Source organism: Drosophila elegans, unplaced genomic scaffold, assembly GCF_018152505.1.
Source record: "Drosophila elegans isolate 14027-0461.03 unplaced genomic scaffold, ASM1815250v1 contig_208, whole genome shotgun sequence".
Taxonomy (NCBI): Eukaryota; Metazoa; Arthropoda; class Insecta; order Diptera; family Drosophilidae; genus Drosophila; species Drosophila elegans.
The window spans coordinates 2,817,904-2,836,649 of NW_024545578.1; the positions used below are offsets into that span (position 1 = coordinate 2,817,904).

The window sequence follows — 18,746 nt, forward strand, 5'->3', positions numbered from 1 at the left end:
TTATTTTAACTTTAAGATTTCTGAGTCCACATTACTTTAGCAGACCGGCTTCTTTTTAAGCATTTAGTAAGCATTAAGTAAATATTATTGTACTATTCTTAAAGAGTAGTGTATAAAAATATTTCTGATCAATGGCAGTTGTACATAAACCAATAGATTGCTTTATTTAAGTGTTTTATTTGATTTATTTATCTTTGAGTGCAGCACTGTGCTTTTCAAAGTATGTAAGCAACTTACGATTAGCAAACGAAAAGTAAACAATTATTACAGATATCAGAGCCTACTAAACTACGCTCTGAATCACCTTCAGAAATCCAATTTACAATATATAACAAACTAAAATTCCGTTTTTATCGAAAGGTGGGCATAATTAATTTTATTTAAAAACCGATTTTAAATTTTCCACAAATGATCCCCACATTTTATTTAAAAATCCAGCTTTTCCTTGTCGAATTGAATATACTTGACTTGTCCTCCCTTGGCAATGATCTTGCCATCCGATTTGCGCCTCAGAAGGCAATCCAAATAGGCCATCTTCTTACCGGCCCGTACAGTGTTACAATCCACTTCAATAACTTCACCAGGATAAGCAGCGGCAATATAGCTAACATTTAAATTTGCCGTCACGCCGGGATGAGATCCTTTCGACATTAGCGCGTATGTTGTGCAATTATCCACAATTGTGGCAGTCAGACCTCCGTGAAGAGTTCCCTGCCGGTTCAAATGCTCCTCTTGCACAGTGAACTCTCCCACGGCGCGTCCATCACCACCGCCGGTTATTTTAATCTGCAGAGTTAATAATTAGTTATTAAGGGTTAAACAGAAATTAAAAATATATATTCGTAAGGTTTCGTTTTAAGCTTCTTTAGTTTTTTGATTTTCTTTCTTCTTCGTTTTTATATTGAACAATAAAATATAAATTATTTCAAAGCATTTATTTTCAATTTAAAGGTTTTAACGAAATCTTTTAAAAAAATAAAATAAAATTTTAAAAGTTTCAAAGCTTTTTTTTCAATAAATTTATTTTAAAGTTCCAATGAATAAATTTGGTATTATAAAATTCTATTGTATTCCTTTATTGCATTTAATTTTAAAGATCTTAATTAAATCTCACGAGAGAGATGAGAATTTCAAAGCTGCCGCTGTTATCGATAGACGATTCCGGTTACATAATACCATCACTGTCAGTCAGCTGTTTATTGAGGGCGTTCGGCGGCGTCTGTTTAATTTTTTGCATTGTTATTTATAAATCTTACCATTCTCAAGACCCGATCAAACCCGTTGGATCCACTGGCGTATTCCGACATATTTTTTACGAAGTCCATTCCCAGTTTTTTGGTCGCCATTGCGGTGGATTTTGTATTTCCGAACTGAGCACAGCAAAATGACAAAAGTTACTGAGGGAGAAGTTTCGGACGGCGGCCAAGATGTCGGGAAATGTAAGTGTATTGGTGCTATATAGACACACCGATTTGTAGCTAAGATAGTGATAGTTGTAAGTGCTGATTTGCCTTTTTCGCGTTTTTGTTGTGCTCGCCAAATTCGTAGTGCTTGTAAATATTGATTACATCCATATCTTTTAATCAATGAATTACAGTTTTAGCTTTAAAATATGTTTTTTATTTAAGAGGCGTGTAATTTTTAATTTTTATATAATAATAATTAAATTTTTATATATAATATATTTTAAATAATTTAGTTCTGCTAATGGAATATATAATAAGGTAATAAATTTAGTTTCTTAAATATTTGTTTCCTATGACTTGACATCGGAATATTTGTAAAACCATTTAATAAACATTTAATTCCTATCTTGGTGAGACAATCATTTTTATCAAAACATCATAATTAGATTAAGCTGTAATCCACAATTTGATTGTATTATAAAAAAAATTGGATATTTCTAAAATTATCTAAATTATTTAAAATATCCTCTCCTGCTCAAAGCATATACGTATCTCATTATGATCTTATCTATAAGTAACCATTTTTACATATAATCAATGATTTATTAATATTCCCATTTAATTATCCCCTAGCTAATCTGGAGTATGCCATCCTGGCCAAAGGATACGTACGTCAGGATTCGATTCCTGATTTTGTGGCCAGTTACTCGGAGGGAGAATTTATAGCTCTAAGTGGTTCCAAATCCGAAGTGGTCACCTTGGAGTTGAGCAACAAATTCATGGTCCTGGATCCGTTCCCATATTTGGTGGCCCATTTGGAGTGCAATGCCTCGGAACCGCGACCCTTGGACGCTTTGGCCAGCAAAGTGAATCTGGAGGCCATATACGATAGCTGTGATGTCCTGGAGGCACAACATCTGGCCCTCGATCCAGCTTACACGGCTGTTTGCTCTGTTTCTGTGCCAGCAACGAGATTAGTAGCTGTCAAAAGGGCACACAAGTTGCTACCAAATGGAAATTTTCTTTTGGCATCCCTCAACTCCTATGGTTTCCTTACCCTAATGAGCAAACCAGCGGAGTATAGCCGCTGGAATCGACTGGAGGATCTCAATGTGGCTGCCATCTTAAGAGACACTCTGCTACCCGAAAAAGAAATCTCCAAGATAACGAGTTTCAAGAAGTATCAGGCTTTCATTGATTGCGCCTGGATCACAACGTTTGCTTGGCTAACAGATGAATCGGATAATCATATTTTGATACTGGGAACAGCCTCTGGAAGTTTGTGGTTACTCAAATTAAGTATAGATGCAAAAACCATCATGAGTCATCAAGAAATATGCACATCACTTGGTCGCATTTGCTATATTGATGCTTTTCAGCAGCTTTTACTAGTAGGAGATATTAATGGACTCATTCATCTGTACCAATTTGATGCTCTAAGTGCCCCAAATCTAGTCTTAAAGAAGGTTTTATGGGAGAAAACGGATCGCATGGGTCTGCAAATGGCTGTGATTACTCGATGTCCCTTGAAGGATTGCTACTATATAACCTGCTGCAAGGCTTCGCATTTGCTGACCTGGAGCATGCCAAGATCGGAGGAGCAAGAGTTCCTGGAGACAAGACTCTATGTTGGAGGAATAAAGATCACAGGTTTGTGCAGCCTGGATAATACTACCTATGTAGTGGGAACTGCAGACAGTCAATTGCTACGAATTCATATTATACACCAAAACAACCAGCTCAGCCTGCAGATGCAATCAATAGCCATGGATGTGCTAAAGGATTTCCCAGTGATAGGACTCTGCGCCAGCAGGCACAAGAACCTAATGACCATGTTCATCTACCGCAACAAGGAATATTTAACTCAAACTGTAGAGCAAAGGAAGCAATTGGACATACAAGTGGTCAGGGTGGGGCATCAAGATGCACTAGCTCAGCTTAGCAGCCATTTGGATTTGAACAAGCCCATCAATTACTACACCGATTTCTTAGCTGACCTTCGCCTTGATGTCTTTGTCGAGGAAAATTTGCAGAGATACATAGACTTTTGTCCTCTGGAAAGCTTTGATTTTTCAGAGATTGCCACTGAAACGCAACTACAGCAGCTGCAAATCAAATTCCATGTCCTGCAATCCGTTCTCCGCCTGCAATCGAGTCTCCTTCAGCTGACAGTTCATGTAAAACAATCCCAGGATGAAATGCAGCTACTGCTGGCCATGCTTTCCATCACACACATAAGACTGAGACTTCAGTTTATGGGTTCACAGAGTCAGAAAACAGCTTTCCAGGAGCAGACCATAAAGTGCATGTTTGAGCAGACACAACGACTGATGAATAAACTTAAGACTGACTTCACCGATGAGCATCCTCTGGCATCAACCACAATGGCTTTTCTTGAGCAAATGGCTAAGCATTTGCATGTTTTGCATAATAAACTGGGTAATTCTGTGATAGCTGAACCGTTGGAGGCGCCACTTTTACGCTGCAGTGTGTCCTTTGTGGAGGTAAGGAACTATTATTGTCAAAGATTCCAAAAAATGCTAGCACGGATAAAATTATCATGTGCAGTTTCAGTAAGAGCAAAGACACTTTTGTTGTTCCATTACTTTTATGATTTTTTAGCTGGAATTACAGTGTCTCATTGTTTGATTAAAGATCCAAATACATTTTTTTAATTTTCCATTTTTGTAAGAAACTAATTTGTAAACTTAGGTGCCATTTTTTTCCAACAAATGTTAATGACATATCCTTTTATAAAAAAAAAGTAGTCCTTTTCTTAAGAAATCGCCTTTTATATATAATTTTGTTATCAATGCGCGAGTTTGAGTTTTTTTTAATCTTTGTAAGGCAGCAAATACGTCACATATAGGTATACCTCCATGGACCGAAAACCGCGAATTCTTCAGAAAAAGATGGTCCACTTTATATTCTTATATTTTTTCAATGTCTTGTACAGTCGCTAATAAGACAAACTTTAATATTCCACATCATCATTATTATTCGTTTTAGTTAAAAGGAAATATTTTTTTATAAATAAAAGTTTTTTAATATTTTGTGAAAAACATCCTGTGCAGCTTTATAAAACAACCAACGTTTTTTAAAATTTTGTTTAAAACATGTAGTGAAAAACACATCAACACCTGAAAAGCATTGTTATAGAAGGTCCTCAAATAGAAATACTTTTAACCAAAAGAATTTTTATAGAGTTAATGGGTAAAGTTGATTATTATGATTGAAAAAGCTACATTATAAATATCTTTACAGATCTGTCCCAGCTTGGAACGTCGATACTGCAGCCTTTGCGAACGCCCTATTCTCTTTGAGCTGGAAAACCTGCAGGAACTCTACGATCCTGGTAGAGTACTAACATGTCCCACATGCCATGGAAGCTTTACCGTGGAATTGTTAAATGCATAAACGTTAAATTTATTTTCAACCTAAACTACAAAGTATTTTCGTGTGTGTCCACCTCTAAAAACAGAGCAAGTGAATCTGAAGAAAACAGAAGACTTGACTTACTCGGCCAAAAGATGCAGACACACATTAAGAAATAATAATGAATTAATGAAGACATTGCTAATACTCGGAAACATAGATAATCGGAGTGGTTTCGATCAACAGAATATCCTGCTCCACCTGGCGAAGGTCGGACTCCAGCTTGGACTTCCGCTGCCGCTTGGCAATGCTGTCGATCAATAGCGACATCGACTGATATTGCTTGGTCATATCGGTCAAGCTGAGGCGTAAACCTTCAAGGATCTCATTGCGTTCCGGCTGGTTCATCACCCGCATTCCGGGCATTTCCGGTGGACCACTTACGTTCACGGATGCCTGGGTGAATCCTTTGATGCCACGGCACAACTCCAGCAAACGAGCCTGCTCCTTGGCACACACGGCATTCATGTCGGCCAGCATCCGTTTGTTCTTCTTGAGATAAACCGGAACCTTGCCGAAGTCCTTGCGACAGATGAACTGCGGCACCAACCCGGAATTCAGCAGATTGTGACGAGTTCCCGCCGGAGTGTCTACATAGCGCGGTGGCGGGGGACAGGGTACAGTCTCCCTGGCGCACATCTTATTGCGTTTGATGAAATTCGGAGCCATGGTGGACTTGTGGCCACCACTTCCGGCCGGTGGCAATGGCGGCATGGGCGGCATCTTGGGACACTTGTGTGTGTTCTCCCGCCGCCACTTGATGCCCTGATTCTTGCGCAGAAAGGCGCACGGTGGATCGATCGGAGTGTGGGCACAGCCCATGGTGCGATGCAGCGATTTCTTGGCCTCCGTGAGGACGCGGGTGCCATCGTTCTGCAGCACAACCGATAGCTTCTTGTCCTCCTCATTGAAGCGCTCTCGCAGATCCCTGGCATACTTGGCTGCCCGCTCCACAATAGCTGAAAGTTTCAAATAAAGTGAGATTAAAGAAAAAGTGACGCTCTCTTCAGAAAAATTACACTGGCTTACAAAAGTCGACAAAATTGAATCCCTTCACCAGATTCACTTAAAACTGATAGTATAGTATAGAACCTTATTTAGTTTAAATGTAATTTGCATTTATTACCTGTTTTATTTTTTCTTTTTTTATTTCATATCTACATTTTTGCAAAGAAAATAATTTCGGCTTTTAGGTGTGTATTTTTTAAAGCAGATCTGAATTTTAGCAAATTGTTTAAATTTTGTTAATCTCTAGGCATGAAACAATTCTTATTACGTTGAAAGTTAGGAAAGAAAAAAAGTTAAAAAACGGTTACATTTCTAGGAAAATAAGTTATAATTAAACGAAATCGTCTAAATCGAAATTGAAATCTAAAGAAGTACTGGAGAAATAAAATATAAATATGAAATAAATTTTACTTAAAAAATAAAATATGGTGATATATATTATTTAAATGTTATTTTCTAAATCAATAAGACTACCGTTAAAAACAAAATTTTAATTTCTGGAGGACTATACGGACTTTATTTTGTATACCAGTGTTATTAAAGTATCTGTTTTTATAAGATTAAAGCTTTTAAAGCATTGCTTACGATTTTTGTAGACAAATACGGATTCCCTGGGGCCCGCAGCTCTCTCAAACTCGTTCTCACACCCGAAGATGTTCTCATCGTGGTGGGTGATATATACCAGCGACATTGTTAATGAAAATATATAAGGTTGAAGGTAAAGAACTCTAAAACGTGCTAGTTCACTGACTATTCGTGTAACAATGAAAGTTTGTTTGGAATCGACTTGGGCGTTGCCAAGTTTTTCCTGACCAACTCCGTTTGTTTTAATTCAAAACATGGGTTGCTATAGTATTTCCAAGAGATTTGAAAACTTTTTAAACAATTGAAATTCAATATTTGTTCTAGTATTTTCAAACATCAACACACATAAAAATTTGGTATTATTGTATATTTATTTTTTTAAAGCACAAAATCAAGCTACAGCTTGTGTCGCACACGTGTTACATTTATAAATTGTAAATATTTTGTTACCATATAAAATTCGTGTATATATATAAATATTTCGCTTGCGTATATAAAATAAGTTGTTTGCATTGTAAAATTAGCACTAAGATCGTTTGTCATTGTTATATTTTTGATTCCGAAGCTTAACAATAATAAAACATGGAAGTGTTGGAAGCACGATTTAAATACGCATACGAACGACATAAATTCAGATACGGATTACGGATTACAGAGTACGGATTACAGATTCAAAGCAGCACCCAGAAATGCTGGTGTTGCCGACTTACAAGCTAGATATGTGGTTTGAAAGGTGGTGAGTTTGACAATGTTGATGAATGTAAAAAAGCCACTCGGAATTTGCACTTTTTTTTTATCTGTTTGGGGCCAGCTGGCCACCGGATAGGCACTACAAAAATTACGGATCCGCAACGTGGTCCTTGCTTATTGCACGTTGTCATTGGTGAGATGTTTTAACCAGCAGATTCACTTGTTGCCGCTGCTCTCGTTGCTCTGCCGCTCCTCCCGAATCCTCTTAAATGCTTCTGTCTTGACAAAGTCCACGAAATTGTAGACCACGCTGCTGGGCACTGGTGCCCGGACTCCACCCGCATCCACGCCAGCCAACCTTATTCCACTGGCCGCATTGCCACCCTGCGAGTACAGATTTCCCACACTCATGCTGGATCGATTTAGCAATGGCGGTTTGTTGGTCACATCCAGATCAAAGTACTGTAGCTTGTGCTCAGCCTGAGCTGCTGGTTGTTGCTTTGGGGCGGCAGCAGCAGCAGCCGCCGCCGATCCCACCAAGCTCGTCATGGCTGCTGCCGCCGATGCAGTGCGTTGATGTTGCACCGACATGCTGCCCGGACTGTTGGGATGCTGACGATGCGGCTGGCGCGGCAGGGTGCGGGTTTCGTGGAAGAAGGAGGCTCCTGCCGCCGAATGGACATCCGTTTCGTGCGGCAGCACCATGGATAGAGGTGCTCCCGAGGAGCGACGCGTTGACGGCGACATGGTGGCCAACTGAAAAGATAATTGAGACAATATTAAATAGTTCATTTAAAACAAAACAAACAATATTTTTTTTCTTTTATTGAATTTTAATAGTAAAGGCTTTTGAGAATATTCTTTAAATTTTGTAGGAAGTGTAGGCAGTGTTTTAGATGTTTCTGTTTCAGAAAAATAGAAAATTCAAATTCTTTCAAAATCATTTTCTAAATAATAAAAAAAAAATGACTTTACAATTATAACTATGTATTTGTATATTATACTTCCGAAATTGAAAAATTATCATTCATTGACTATTACAAAAATATATTCCCAAAAATGTCTTAAAATTATGAGCTCTAGACCAGCGGATTCCATTAAAACAGCCCTCATGTTTATAACTCACCTTATAGGCATTCGGCTTGCACTTTCTGTCCACGCTGGGCGGTCCAATCGGTTGCTGGAGCTGCGCTGCTCCCAGTTTACTGGTCAAATGCTCTACACCCACCGGCGGCTTGGCGGGAAACTCCTCCGGCGGCTTGTCCTCAACGGCAGGTAATCCACCCACACCCTTTGGCTTGAGCTTGCGATTCACCGGCGGGCAATCCGCTTGCTCCACAAAATCGTAGCGAAACACATTGCCCTCCATTTTGGTGGGCGCTGCATTTGTGTAGCAATGTCGCGGCAACGTGCGCGCACTGGTGGGCGAAGAGGCGACTGGCTGAGCAGCGCCAATCTGGGCGGGATTGGCTGCCGTTAATATGGCAGTCATGGAGCCCAAGCCGGCTGCCATGAGATTCGGTGTGGACGCCGCAATGGGATTGGAGTTGTGCGGACTGGTTACTGGTCGCTCGCTCAGCAGCTGGTTGAGATTGTAGTAGGGCAGTTGGTGGGAGCGTGGAATGTCGTAGCTTTCCTCGATGGTGGCTGAATGGGCATTACGGCGAGCCACAATTGCCGGAGAAGTGTTTTCCGTATCCGACAGCGGCGGCAGATCGCGAGGATTTCTGTAAAGAAACCGATTTACTATTAGTTCAATTGAAAAATGTTCTAGAGTTTTAAGTTACACTTCAGTAACAGTAATAATACTTGTTCTAAATGTTACCGAGTGTTAACTTATCACTTTTATTAATAAATAACTTTTTTCGAATACGAGAAAAAAGAGGTTGATTTCTCCTGCTAAAGAATTCGCGGTCCTAATTATGTTTTTATAAATAATAATTTCGAATTAAATATACTGCTATTTTTGACACACAATATTAATTTGTTTTCACTTGTTTTGCTAACGTTTAACCTGTTAATAACAAATGTAAAACACAGTGGCTTGCATAACGAACCCAGCTTTCAACTCACTTTTCATTCTCCTTAAAGTCCAGTATGAGATTATTTTTGTTCTTCAGCACTTTGGCCAGTTTCTCCAGCGTTCGTTGGTCACCAGCTTCTGCCAGAGATGCTGCTCCCGCCAGCTTGGAATTCTTGTCAGCTGGCGGCACCACAGCTCCACCTTCTTCGGGCATTTTGGAGAAACGCTGCGAGTAGGTCAGCACAAACGATTCATTCTCAATGGAACTATCCGAGGGTCGGGTGCTGCGATCTGTAATAAATTTAAAATTAATAATAGTTGTAAATAAAATGTGGTTGTGCAATACTCACCAACATTCTCGCGCAGGGGCAAAGGATGGGCCCACTCATCGTCATCGGTGAACACGCTTTCTGAATCCGAGTCGGAACGTTGTTTACTGGCATTGGTGTTGGCCAATTGCTGCTGGAAAGCAAATAAAACGACATTACTTTAAAAATTCTATATAAAATCGGATTATATAATTGCCTTTATATACTTTAAAGGTTGTAAGACACGAGTTGGATTGTGAACCCCAATATATTTTTTTAATGGACAAGTAAATTCAGCGAATTATCATAATATACAGAAAGGTTTATTAAAAGGTGTAACAAAATGATGTACGCAAAGTAAATAATATAGATATTGAATGTTTGTGTTTTGTACAATTTTGTACAAGGTTACAACATATTTACTGCTTTAAAAAGCCTTATTTTCAACTTACCAGACTCAAATTGGTGATCTTGGGTGAGTTGGATTGATCGTTGGTCAGATTCAAACCGATGTTATTATGACTACGCGGCGTATCGTAGAACTTGGGATCCAAGTTGTTCAACGGCGTTGTGGGATTGTTTGGTATGGCCACATCTGCTCCTCCGGGAATCGCACTGCCGGTCAGGAATCTTGGGGTACCCGAAAAGCATTCGCTAATGGGTATATACGGTCCCGAGGCGGTGCTCAAAGCGGGTGAAGCCTGAACGCTGCTGCTGCTGTCCTGTTGGGCAGTATCCTCAGCCAATGTTTGTTGGGTGAGCACCAGGTGCTCTGGGAGTTTTCGCACCACTCCATTGGCGTTTACAGCCAGACGAGCCTGTTGTTGTTGTTGTTGCTGATGCAGTTGTTGTTTGGCAGCTGCTGCCGCTGCCTGAGCTTGGATCAAAGCACTATGGTTTAAATACAAAGCAGTTGCCGGCGATGGCGGCGGTTGCTGCTGGGCAGCCGAAAGCAGATCCTGCTGATCGAAATTGGCATCGCATAGCATCGTCTCGCGATTGCTATACTCCGTGTTGACATACACCGAGTCCGAGTTGTTGTTGCCCGCATTCGAGGGCATCGGTTGCTGTTCAATGACCGCCGGTCGTCGCAACTGGGCCGCCGCTCCTCCAGCATTCGCCGCAGTGGTGCCAGCCGAGGAGTGCAACGAAGTGGTGGTCGTATTTTGAGTGGAGTTGCTCAGTCCGCCACTGGAGCTTGTGTGCTGGGTGCGGTTATCATCTGTATGTTGTAAAGAATAAAATGTGTAAGAAGAAAGTGATGACTGATGGTTCAGGAAACCACTTACCTGCCCCCACAGCTCCCAGAGGCAACTCATTCGACTGCTTGGTGTCATGCAGATGGCACACCTGGCAGATGCAGTTGACCCAGTCGCGCATATCCGCCTCCGTTTCGGCAGCCAGGTAATAGGTGCGCTTGGGCGTCTTAATATCAAACATGTACTGGAACTTCTGCTTTCGATTCTCCAGCCGCAGCCCACAGTCCACCTGCTCGCATTGATCCAAATCGATGACGCCCTTCAGCTTGCGGCAGTTGTGGTCGGTGTAGTATTCGAGGCAGAACTGCTCGGGTATCTCGCCCTGCTTCAGTGTGAACCAGCGACGCCGCCAACGCTGCAAAGATACAATGGAAACAGGGCGTCAAAGAGTTGGAATGAGGCGCAAAGTGAGTAAACAACAAGGGGCTTGAAGAATCAAAGCTTTCGATAGGAAGTTCTAGTCCTTAATGCTAATTAAATTGCTCTGTAGATAGTAGTATATCATATTATATCAAATCCATCAAAAAAATCATCGTACATGTCGCCATTTTAGGCTGTTTCTTTATATCTTGAAGTTTTTCCCATCGAAACTTATAATAATTATGTTATATCTTTACATACAGAAAAAAGTAAATGCAGTGATTCCCCTTGTTCGTTCGAAATTTCCTTTTAAAATAGATAAGTTATATGGTAATCCCAGTCATATATACCAAATGCATTAAACTGCAGGTTGTGTGATAGTTTTTATCAAATCATCATTTCTGGTGGGAGTCTAAGATACTATAAAAGATGATGACTAACAGATCGAGATAATTAGTCATCTGGGCAAGCAAATTCATTTTAGCCATTTGTTATGTTTTCAAATTTTCCAAAATCAGTTCTTCAGAATCTTATTAGTTTAAACTTAAATAGGTTTCGTACACATTTCAATTTATTGTTGATTGTGGAAACCGATTAAAAACCTTATACTTATATTTCTGGGAAGCAGAGATGAATTGTGTTTAGTGACAAGACAAGTTTCTAATCAGTTTAATAAATATAAGGCATCCATTTTAAATTATGTTTATATTTTTAGCTAATTTGAATGCCTTCTTTAACATTAAAATAATGTAAAAATAAGAAATCTCTTATTATATTTGTGCCTAGAGTTGGATAAAAAAGTGTGCTTTACAATGTTGTTTATACTTCTGTTGTGAATTATGATACCCTTAGTGAACGATGGACTGTGGATGGTGATATGGGGGTGCAGCAGTCCACTACCGATCCGGCTGACCAGCTTAACGACTGACTATACTATACTATCAACATTAACTGGTGGTGAGTAAGCGGGTGGCGATGAAGCCGACTGCAAAGTCGACTGAGACTGCAACGCTGCGCTGCTGCTTTTCCGCGAATCATATTTTGCATTGACATTTTCTTGGTTAATCAGCAGGCACACACACACACACACAGACACACGAATCAACACCCCACGCCCACGTTACCGTTAAATGATTGCCAAAACAGTTGATGAGTGGATATGAAAACTCCAACTGATAATGGATGGTTTTATTCGGACTGTATAATATCACGCTTAATGGAATTATAAACAATAAACATAATGTCACACACAAGCCAGAAATTGGCACCCCCAGGCGCTTGAAATACGCAGCTTATTTTCTTGAGGCATCATTATTGTTTGTTTATACAGTGGTGCTCAAAATAATAGCAACGAAAGTTTATGTTGATAATTCTAAAAATGGAATGTTTACGTTTAACTTGCTTAGAATTTTGAATTTTCAGGAAGACTTCTGTAAATTCAACCTTGATTTCTAGCTTTTGTAAGTATTCATCAAAGATCAATCAGATTAAAAAGTATATTTCACTATCTTTTCGGCTTGATTTCCGAAAACTAAGGATAATAAGTTATACTATTTCGACAGCTATTGTATGCTTAAACAAAAGCAAACAAAGTGAGTACAGTGAAACCATAAATTTGGTTTTCAGTAATTGAAAAATGCTGTATTGCAGACCTTTTGATCAACGTTTTGGGTGTTCTTGGAACTGTCGTATCCGTTATAAGTGGTTTCAAATGTACACTTTAGAGATGGGCGCGTGAGTAAAGTATCTTATCACAAACCCTTTACGAGATTATAACTCTTTTTCGAAAGAACAAAATTAATTATATATTAAAGCTATTTTTTAAATCCAGATTTGGACTTCGTATATGTATATATTTGTTTAGTCCTAACTAGACAACCTGGGACGAAACTACACTTCCTGTTACTATTAAAACCACAACACGCACCCATCTCTAGCACAAGCAATAACAACAACTACAAGGAGCTGGAAAGACAAGTGCGTCATTGTTTTTTGTTACTCTGTTGTGTTATCGCCCGTCCACATAAAAAACAAGCTATGTACATACAAATGCACATAAAAGAAAACATACACACATATGGACATACTTGCTACATTAAATTACGGTGAAAATAAATTTGATTAAACGCAACAGTTGGGCGGTAATTTAATACACGAACGGCTCCCTAAAGTAAACAGTAAACGGAAAATTAATTAAGCGTAAATTTAGACCAGCGCCAATAACAAAAACACGTTCCCACGCCAAAAGCAAACATAAACAGAAAGAGAGTGGGGGAGGGAGATGGGGAGACAGAGGCGGAGGAGGAATAAGAGAAAGAAAAGGGAGAAAACGCAGAGGAAGCCATCGTAAATTCATTCACATTCTGCAATTTCTGCTGCGGTTTTCTGCTTGTTTGCATTCCAATCAACTGGAATTGCAATCCCTCGGTTTAATAATGAATTAAATTATACCACAAACAACAACGGCAAACAAACACATACACAAACACACGAAAGTAGGCACCAATACAGGCTTAGGGTAATTGTAAAAAAAAATGCCACTTCCATTATCCATCGTTTTTTTTTTCTTTTTCGTGACTCAATCGATGTCCACAGATTACGGTATATCTCTCTTCCGGCCTTAAGTTTACCGTTAGCTAATTGCGGTTTTCTATTCACATTTCACTAATCACTTGGAATTTTCGATTCGATACGATTTTGATTCCGATTTTGAGCTAGGGTTTTCACAAAAATTCCTTTGGTCTTGTACGTGAAATTCCTTTTCGGGGTTTTCGGTATTTGGGGCTTCCGAAAGGAAACTTACTGCTCGCCAAATGCGCTTGGTGGGCGGCGATTTAATTAGCCAGCCTTCGTAGAAAGTGCGATCCATTATTTTGCAGCGCTCGACGGAAATTACTTTGATTTATTTCACTCCGCGCACACCAACAACGTTTAGAGGGACCGTTTGTGGGTTTTATGGCAGCACCACGCAGTGTGGCCGTGTGTTGTAGGGTGGTATATACCGAATACTTAAATTTAAAAAATAAACTATTTTGAAATTTATTAGGATTAAGTGTATAAAATATTCATCATTAAATAAAATTGTAGAACTCTGGCTCAAAACTTAATTTCTTAATATTTACAATAATCTTGGACCAACCAATTTTCAGATTTCAAAAGTCAAATCTCTCGAGGATAACAAATTCAAAAAGTTTAAAAATTTGCATTAAACATTAACATTAAGAAGCCAACAGAAAGTACATGTTATACTTAAATTGTTTTTAGAAGCTAATGGATGTTTTTTAACATATTTCCAACGAAAAATTTATCAATCAAATTTTCCTTTACAGAACTTATCCAAAATAAACAATTTTTTTAAATATTAGGATCCTTCAAATATATATTATCAAATATCTAGAACTATCAAAACTTAACGAATTTCAGAGTGCTCTGCATAAAACTGCCTTGTCTAACCATCTTCAAATCGAAATAAATTTTTTGCAAACAGAAATTATTCTCTATGATCAAAAAAAAAAAACCTCTCTTTCAAGCAAGGGCTTGTATTTGCTCAGCAAAAACTTATAATTATTAAGAAACCCAAAACATAAAGCCACATTTCTCCCTATCCAATTTCCAAAAACATATACAGATTATTTTTTACAAATAAGTTTTATTCCGCCGTGTCAAGTGTATGCCGACAACATACAGATTTTCCATGTAGAATAGCATTTTCTCCCACAGCAGCGCCGCACGGAAGAGTACGACTACTGCCCAGATCTCAGGCGGAACCTGCTCCACGCCGGAATGATCCTGCTGCAGCCAGTGCTCAAGCTTATTTGTCCTTGCTGTCGCCCTTGCCACCACGGATCCTACCGGTACGACGGGCAGCGATGAGACCGACCTTGCGACCGGCGGAGGTGCCTCGCTTGACGGTCGAGGCCTTACCAATATGCTGATGGTTACCACCACCGTGGGGATGCTCCACGGGGTTCATGGCCACACCACGCACCTTAGGCCAGCTGTTGCGCTTCACCTTGTACTTGTGGTAGGCACGACCGGCCTTCAGGATGGGCTTGTCGATACGACCGCCGCCGGCGACGATGCCGACCATGGCGCGGTTGGCCGAGGGCACGACCTTCTTGGCGCCGGACGGCAGCTTGACACGGGTCTTCTTGGTGTCCTGGTTGTGGGCAATCACGGTGGCATAGTTGCCAGAGGTGCGGGCCAAACGGCCACGATCGCCGGTCTTCTCCTCCAGGTTGCAGATGATGGTACCCTCGGGCATCTGGCTCAGGGGCATCACGTTGCCGATCTGGAGGGTGGCCTTGCGGCCGCAGTACACGAACTGGCCGGTGTGCATGCCCTCGGGGGCGATGAACAGCTCCTTGCGGATCTTGTAGCGGTAGGGGTCGCGGAAGTGGACGACGGCCAAAGGAGCACCACGGCCGGGATCGTGGATGATGTCCTAGAAGAAGTAAATAGTGGGGTGTTTATTAGTCAGGTCAATTTTTAAAGGGGTAAATATTAAAGAAAACTTATATCTTATTCCATTAAAGGGACTGACTACATTATAAACAATCGTATTTTCAAAGGGTAAATCTATAAAACTAGAAATTTATGGAATTAGAAACTAACTTCAGACAATGGATACGAGTACAAGTTCTTCTTTCAGATGTGGCCGTGGATTTCCAAAATACTCTCATTCGAATGTACATGCAAACAGATAGAAACTCTTGGCTACCAGTTCCTCCACAGGCAGACCTCGCTGTAGCTCCTCCTGTACCACTCATTCACTTCAAAATGTATCTAAACGACAAGCTGGTACCAACAGAAAATGAATTCCAATTACTATTACAACGCAATATCTATAACGCTCAACATTCTGATCTGGCAGATGGATACTCAACAAACTTAAACTCCAATGGACCTTGAGTACTTGTTCTTCGATGGAGAGTCATTATTGTAGCTCCTCCTTAACTTTCTGATGAGGCAGATGGCACAATCTCTCACTTCAATGGACATGCTACATATATAAGCTAGTTCCTCCCCAGTCAGTCTCCACTGTAGCTCCTCCTGGACCACCTACTCACCTTGACAACTCCGCGAATGTAGCCGGAACGCTCGGCGAAGTCCAGGGAACGCAGCTTGGCGGCTCCCTTGCGCTTCTTCACGTGCGCCTTGAACACGGAACCAGCGCCCTTACGCTGTGCACGAATAACGCGACCCATTGCTGCAAAGGTAAATTCACACAATTATTATTTGGCATCCACTTTGGAAATAATAATCATAATTTAACGCCCGTCCATCGCAACACGCCACGAAATATCGGTGTTGTCGGGCGTCGCCAATAACAGGCCCCCCATTTCGGGCGCCATTTTCCGTGGATGTTGCGATAAATGTTGTTAAATTGCACGATTTATTTTTTGTTTCGGCGAGCGGATGCGAATCGTACCAAAATTTCGATGGAAAAGAAAAGAAAGAGAGGGAAGTATCAGTGTGACAGCAGAGGTGGGCCCCAGTCGATAACACCGCGGTAACAGCGTGCTGTTAAAATGACATTGCGTGCTGTTAGGCGCGAAGGCTGAAGCGATTCCGCTTGTTGGGTTATGGCCAATTCACATTAGACTCAACTACTTCTTCCTCCGAGTGCTCAAAACAATGGTTATATATATATTAAATATATACAGAGCCCATCCAAGAGAAATGGTTCGGATTTTTGATGGATGGTGGAGTCGTGTTCCCACAGGGCCACCATCTTATTTTTAATGGTATGGATAAGTTGTTAAATGGATTTGTGAACTTTTAAATAATGGCTAATATGTACTCTGTATTCAAACTGCCTTGTCTTTCGACTACGCCTCTAGTTCACGGAAGCAAAGAGGGCCAACATGTAAATTGAAATTCTTTCGCGCCAAGAATTTACCGTTGCACCGAAAAAACATCGGTTAAAAATCGGCAAGAAACGTAGGAATATTTTTGTCTCGGCAAAACCTTACGCACAAACTTTAATTTTTTTCGTATCTGAAAATTTGAGAACTAAATGTTAATATAATTGAAGAATACATTTTTCAAAATGTGATTTGTACTCAGAATTTAAGGATACGTTATTGGCACCGATGAAGTGCAACTATCGATGTTTTGAACACGTCGTTTGATGTTGACATCGGTGCTGCCAAGTTCCCAACCACCGAAGCTTTAAACCTCAACGGACCGACCAATCGCTTTTGGCATCGATGTTTCTCCACCTCGATTGCTCTATTGTGAATGGATTGGTCGATGTTTTGCCATCTCTATTGTAAATTCGAATTCGAGAGCGAGAGGTGCGAGATTTTGGCGTCGCGTTGAACGGACACTCGCTCTGATTTTCACACAGAATCGAACCGAAACCGAAGGAAATTGAACAAGTCTGCCGTTTGTGCGATGCAAAAGCGATAGGCCGCCCAATCGCTGTGCGTGAAGAGTATGTAAAACCAAATCCAAACGGGGAAAATCGCGAATATCCTGCGCGAGAAAGGAAGGAAAAAAGCGAGTGGCAGATTTTTTATGTCTACCTCTACAAACACATACGCAGGCTGCTGGTGTGGGTGTGTGTTGGCTGGTCTATCGGAGCGCCGCTAAGTAAAAATCAAATTGTGCAGTGTGTGTCCGAAGAAGAGGAGGCAGTCGAAGCCGCAGTGTTTAATAAAGGTTTCGAAGGCAAATAAAGATTTTTAAAAGTGCTGGGAAATTAAAAATGAGCCGCGCCCCGTTTGCCAAATGTTAACTAACCCACACACACACAAACACTCGGTCACAAAAACACACACACACACGCAGGCAGAGGGAGAGAGAAAGAGAGATAGTGAGAGAGAGAAGAAGAGCAGAGAAGCAAAAAAAAGAGAAAAGCTGTATGACAGCAACAAATAGTTTGTTAATTGCACGGGTTTTTTTTGTGATATTTAGCGCTTTAAGTAAATACTATTAAAAATTAAAATCTAATCCTTGAGCTTTGCTTCTTCTCCTCTTGTTTTGCCATTCTCTTTCGCCGTTTCATTTGCATTTCTCCCATTTCCACCTCTCTCCGCTCCTCTTTCTGCGTGCAAAGAAGCAGCAGCAGCAATTCTCCAGATCCAGAAGAACAACAAAAAATAGCAAATCAAAATGGCGCACCAGCAGCAACAACAACTAGCTCCATCGGTCAACTGTTCACTGGACGATATCGATCTGACGGCCCTAAAAGTAAGTACATAACGTAAAGTTTATCGGAGATGGAGATAGAGCCGCCTGAAAATAGAGCTCCCCAAAAATAGAGGCCGAATATTACCCACTCCCCATCATCTCTATTCATTAACACGCCTCACCCAATTAACGGGAAAGTGACCGCCCCGTGATTCCTCCAGGTGTGGTCGTTTACACTTCAATTTCCGTTCATAATTCGTTAAAATGGGACTATTGAATTTCATCAATTTATTGTGGCAATCCCATAAGTTTTATAAATCAGTTTGTTTTATAAACACAATCCGTTCCCTATATTATATTATTAGATTGAGTAGTTTTTCTCTTACTTATTGTACTTCTTTTTAATGGGACTATAAAAGTTCATAAAATATGTATGGGATCACAACTGACCTTATATTCTTTTTACAGTTTAAATTGTCTTTTTCCTAAAAAAATGTATTCTAATTAAATAGGTTTGATATTTGTTTGTTTCTGC

At 40.3% G+C, this 18,746-nt stretch overlaps 6 protein-coding genes across 18 annotated transcripts in view; 2 read left to right on the forward strand and 4 right to left on the reverse strand.

The window, feature by feature from the left end:
* Positions 1-138: 138 nt before the first annotated feature.
* Positions 139-1,364, reverse strand: LOC108146102 (acyl-coenzyme A thioesterase 13). The gene is made up of 2 exons (XM_017271930.2): positions 1,257-1,364; positions 139-786 (listed from the first exon to the last, which is right to left on the reverse strand). The coding sequence occupies exons 1-2, from the start codon at positions 1,344-1,346 to the stop codon at positions 427-429; spliced, it is 450 nt and encodes a 149-aa protein (XP_017127419.1). The 5' UTR covers positions 1,347-1,364; the 3' UTR covers positions 139-426.
* On the forward strand, positions 1,238-4,937 carry LOC108146099. Its single transcript, XM_017271926.2, has 3 exons — positions 1,238-1,439; positions 2,040-3,910; positions 4,671-4,937. Exons 1-3 carry the CDS (start codon positions 1,385-1,387, stop codon positions 4,821-4,823), a joined length of 2,079 nt encoding a protein of 692 aa, XP_017127415.1. The 5' UTR covers positions 1,238-1,384; the 3' UTR covers positions 4,824-4,937.
* A 45-nt stretch (positions 4,938-4,982) lies between these two features.
* Positions 4,983-6,540, reverse strand: LOC108146100 (enkurin). The gene is made up of 2 exons (XM_017271928.2): positions 6,435-6,540; positions 4,983-5,800 (listed from the first exon to the last, which is right to left on the reverse strand). Exons 1-2 carry the CDS (start codon positions 6,538-6,540, stop codon positions 4,983-4,985), a joined length of 924 nt encoding a protein of 307 aa, XP_017127417.1.
* Positions 6,541-6,786: 246 nt separating this feature from the next.
* LOC108146098 (protein daughter of sevenless) lies at positions 6,787-14,018 on the reverse strand. Of its 2 annotated transcripts, none has more exons than XM_017271925.1 (7): positions 13,878-14,018; positions 10,745-11,069; positions 9,908-10,677; positions 9,498-9,606; positions 9,198-9,438; positions 8,251-8,851; positions 6,787-7,880 (listed from the first exon to the last, which is right to left on the reverse strand). In XM_017271925.1, the coding sequence occupies exons 1-7, from the start codon at positions 13,941-13,943 to the stop codon at positions 7,341-7,343; spliced, it is 2,652 nt and encodes an 883-aa protein (XP_017127414.1). In that variant the 5' UTR covers positions 13,944-14,018; the 3' UTR covers positions 6,787-7,340. The 2 variants fall into 2 exon arrangements, with proteins under 2 accessions (XP_017127414.1, XP_017127413.1); XM_017271924.1 differs by having other exon boundaries at positions 9,498-9,609.
* Positions 14,019-14,703: 685 nt separating this feature from the next.
* LOC108146101 (60S ribosomal protein L8) lies at positions 14,704-16,588 on the reverse strand. The gene is made up of 3 exons (XM_017271929.2): positions 16,506-16,588; positions 16,144-16,283; positions 14,704-15,518 (listed from the first exon to the last, which is right to left on the reverse strand). Exons 2-3 carry the CDS (start codon positions 16,279-16,281, stop codon positions 14,886-14,888), a joined length of 771 nt encoding a protein of 256 aa, XP_017127418.1. The 5' UTR covers positions 16,282-16,283; positions 16,506-16,588; the 3' UTR covers positions 14,704-14,885.
* A 756-nt stretch (positions 16,589-17,344) lies between these two features.
* LOC108145963 (mitogen-activated protein kinase kinase kinase kinase 4) overlaps positions 17,345-18,746 on the forward strand; it is a 37,466-nt gene continuing 36,064 nt past the window's right edge. For 10 of the 12 annotated variants that reach the window (XM_017271683.2, XM_017271689.2, XM_041708449.1 and 7 more), the window contains exons 1-2: positions 17,345-17,513; positions 18,138-18,271. In XM_017271683.2, coding sequence (XP_017127172.1) covers positions 18,194-18,271 — 78 coding nt within the window. In that variant the 5' untranslated portion in view covers positions 17,345-17,513; positions 18,138-18,193. The remainder of the gene's footprint in view (positions 17,514-18,137; positions 18,272-18,746) is intronic. The other 2 variants (XM_017271684.2, XM_017271695.2) reach the window with 2 other exon arrangements.

Excerpts from the sequence above, each read along its gene's own strand:
- LOC108146098 (XM_017271924.1), bottom strand. The coding sequence starts at position 13,943 with ATGGATCGCACTTTCTACGAAGGCTGGCTAATTAAATCGCCGCCCACC. Across the intron at positions 10,678-10,744 it reads TCTGGGAGCTGTGGGGGCAG|ATGATAACCGCACCCAGCAC; the intron begins GTAAGTGGTTTC and ends TACAACATACAG. Across the intron at positions 9,610-9,907 it reads AGATCACCAATTTGAGTCTG|CAGCAATTGGCCAACACCAA; the intron begins GTAAGTTGAAAA and ends TTTGCTTTCCAG.
- LOC108146100 (XM_017271928.2), bottom strand. The coding sequence starts at position 6,540 with ATGTCGCTGGTATATATCACCCACCACGATGAGAACATCTTCGGGTGT. Across the intron at positions 5,801-6,434 it reads CGTATTTGTCTACAAAAATC|CTATTGTGGAGCGGGCAGCC; the intron begins GTAAGCAATGCT and ends TGAAACTTTCAG.
- LOC108146102 (XM_017271930.2), bottom strand. The coding sequence starts at position 1,346 with ATGGCGACCAAAAAACTGGGAATGGACTTCGTAAAAAATATGTCGGAA. Across the intron at positions 787-1,256 it reads TTGATCGGGTCTTGAGAATG|ATTAAAATAACCGGCGGTGG; the intron begins GTAAGATTTATA and ends TTAACTCTGCAG.
- LOC108146099 (XM_017271926.2), top strand. The coding sequence starts at position 1,385 with ATGACAAAAGTTACTGAGGGAGAAGTTTCGGACGGCGGCCAAGATGTC. Across the intron at positions 1,440-2,039 it reads CGGCCAAGATGTCGGGAAAT|CTAATCTGGAGTATGCCATC; the intron begins GTAAGTGTATTG and ends ATTATCCCCTAG. Across the intron at positions 3,911-4,670 it reads GCAGTGTGTCCTTTGTGGAG|ATCTGTCCCAGCTTGGAACG; the intron begins GTAAGGAACTAT and ends ATATCTTTACAG.
- LOC108146101 (XM_017271929.2), bottom strand. The coding sequence starts at position 16,281 with ATGGGTCGCGTTATTCGTGCACAGCGTAAGGGCGCTGGTTCCGTGTTC. Across the intron at positions 15,519-16,143 it reads ACATTCGCGGAGTTGTCAAG|GACATCATCCACGATCCCGG; the intron begins GTGAGTAGGTGG and ends TACTTCTTCTAG.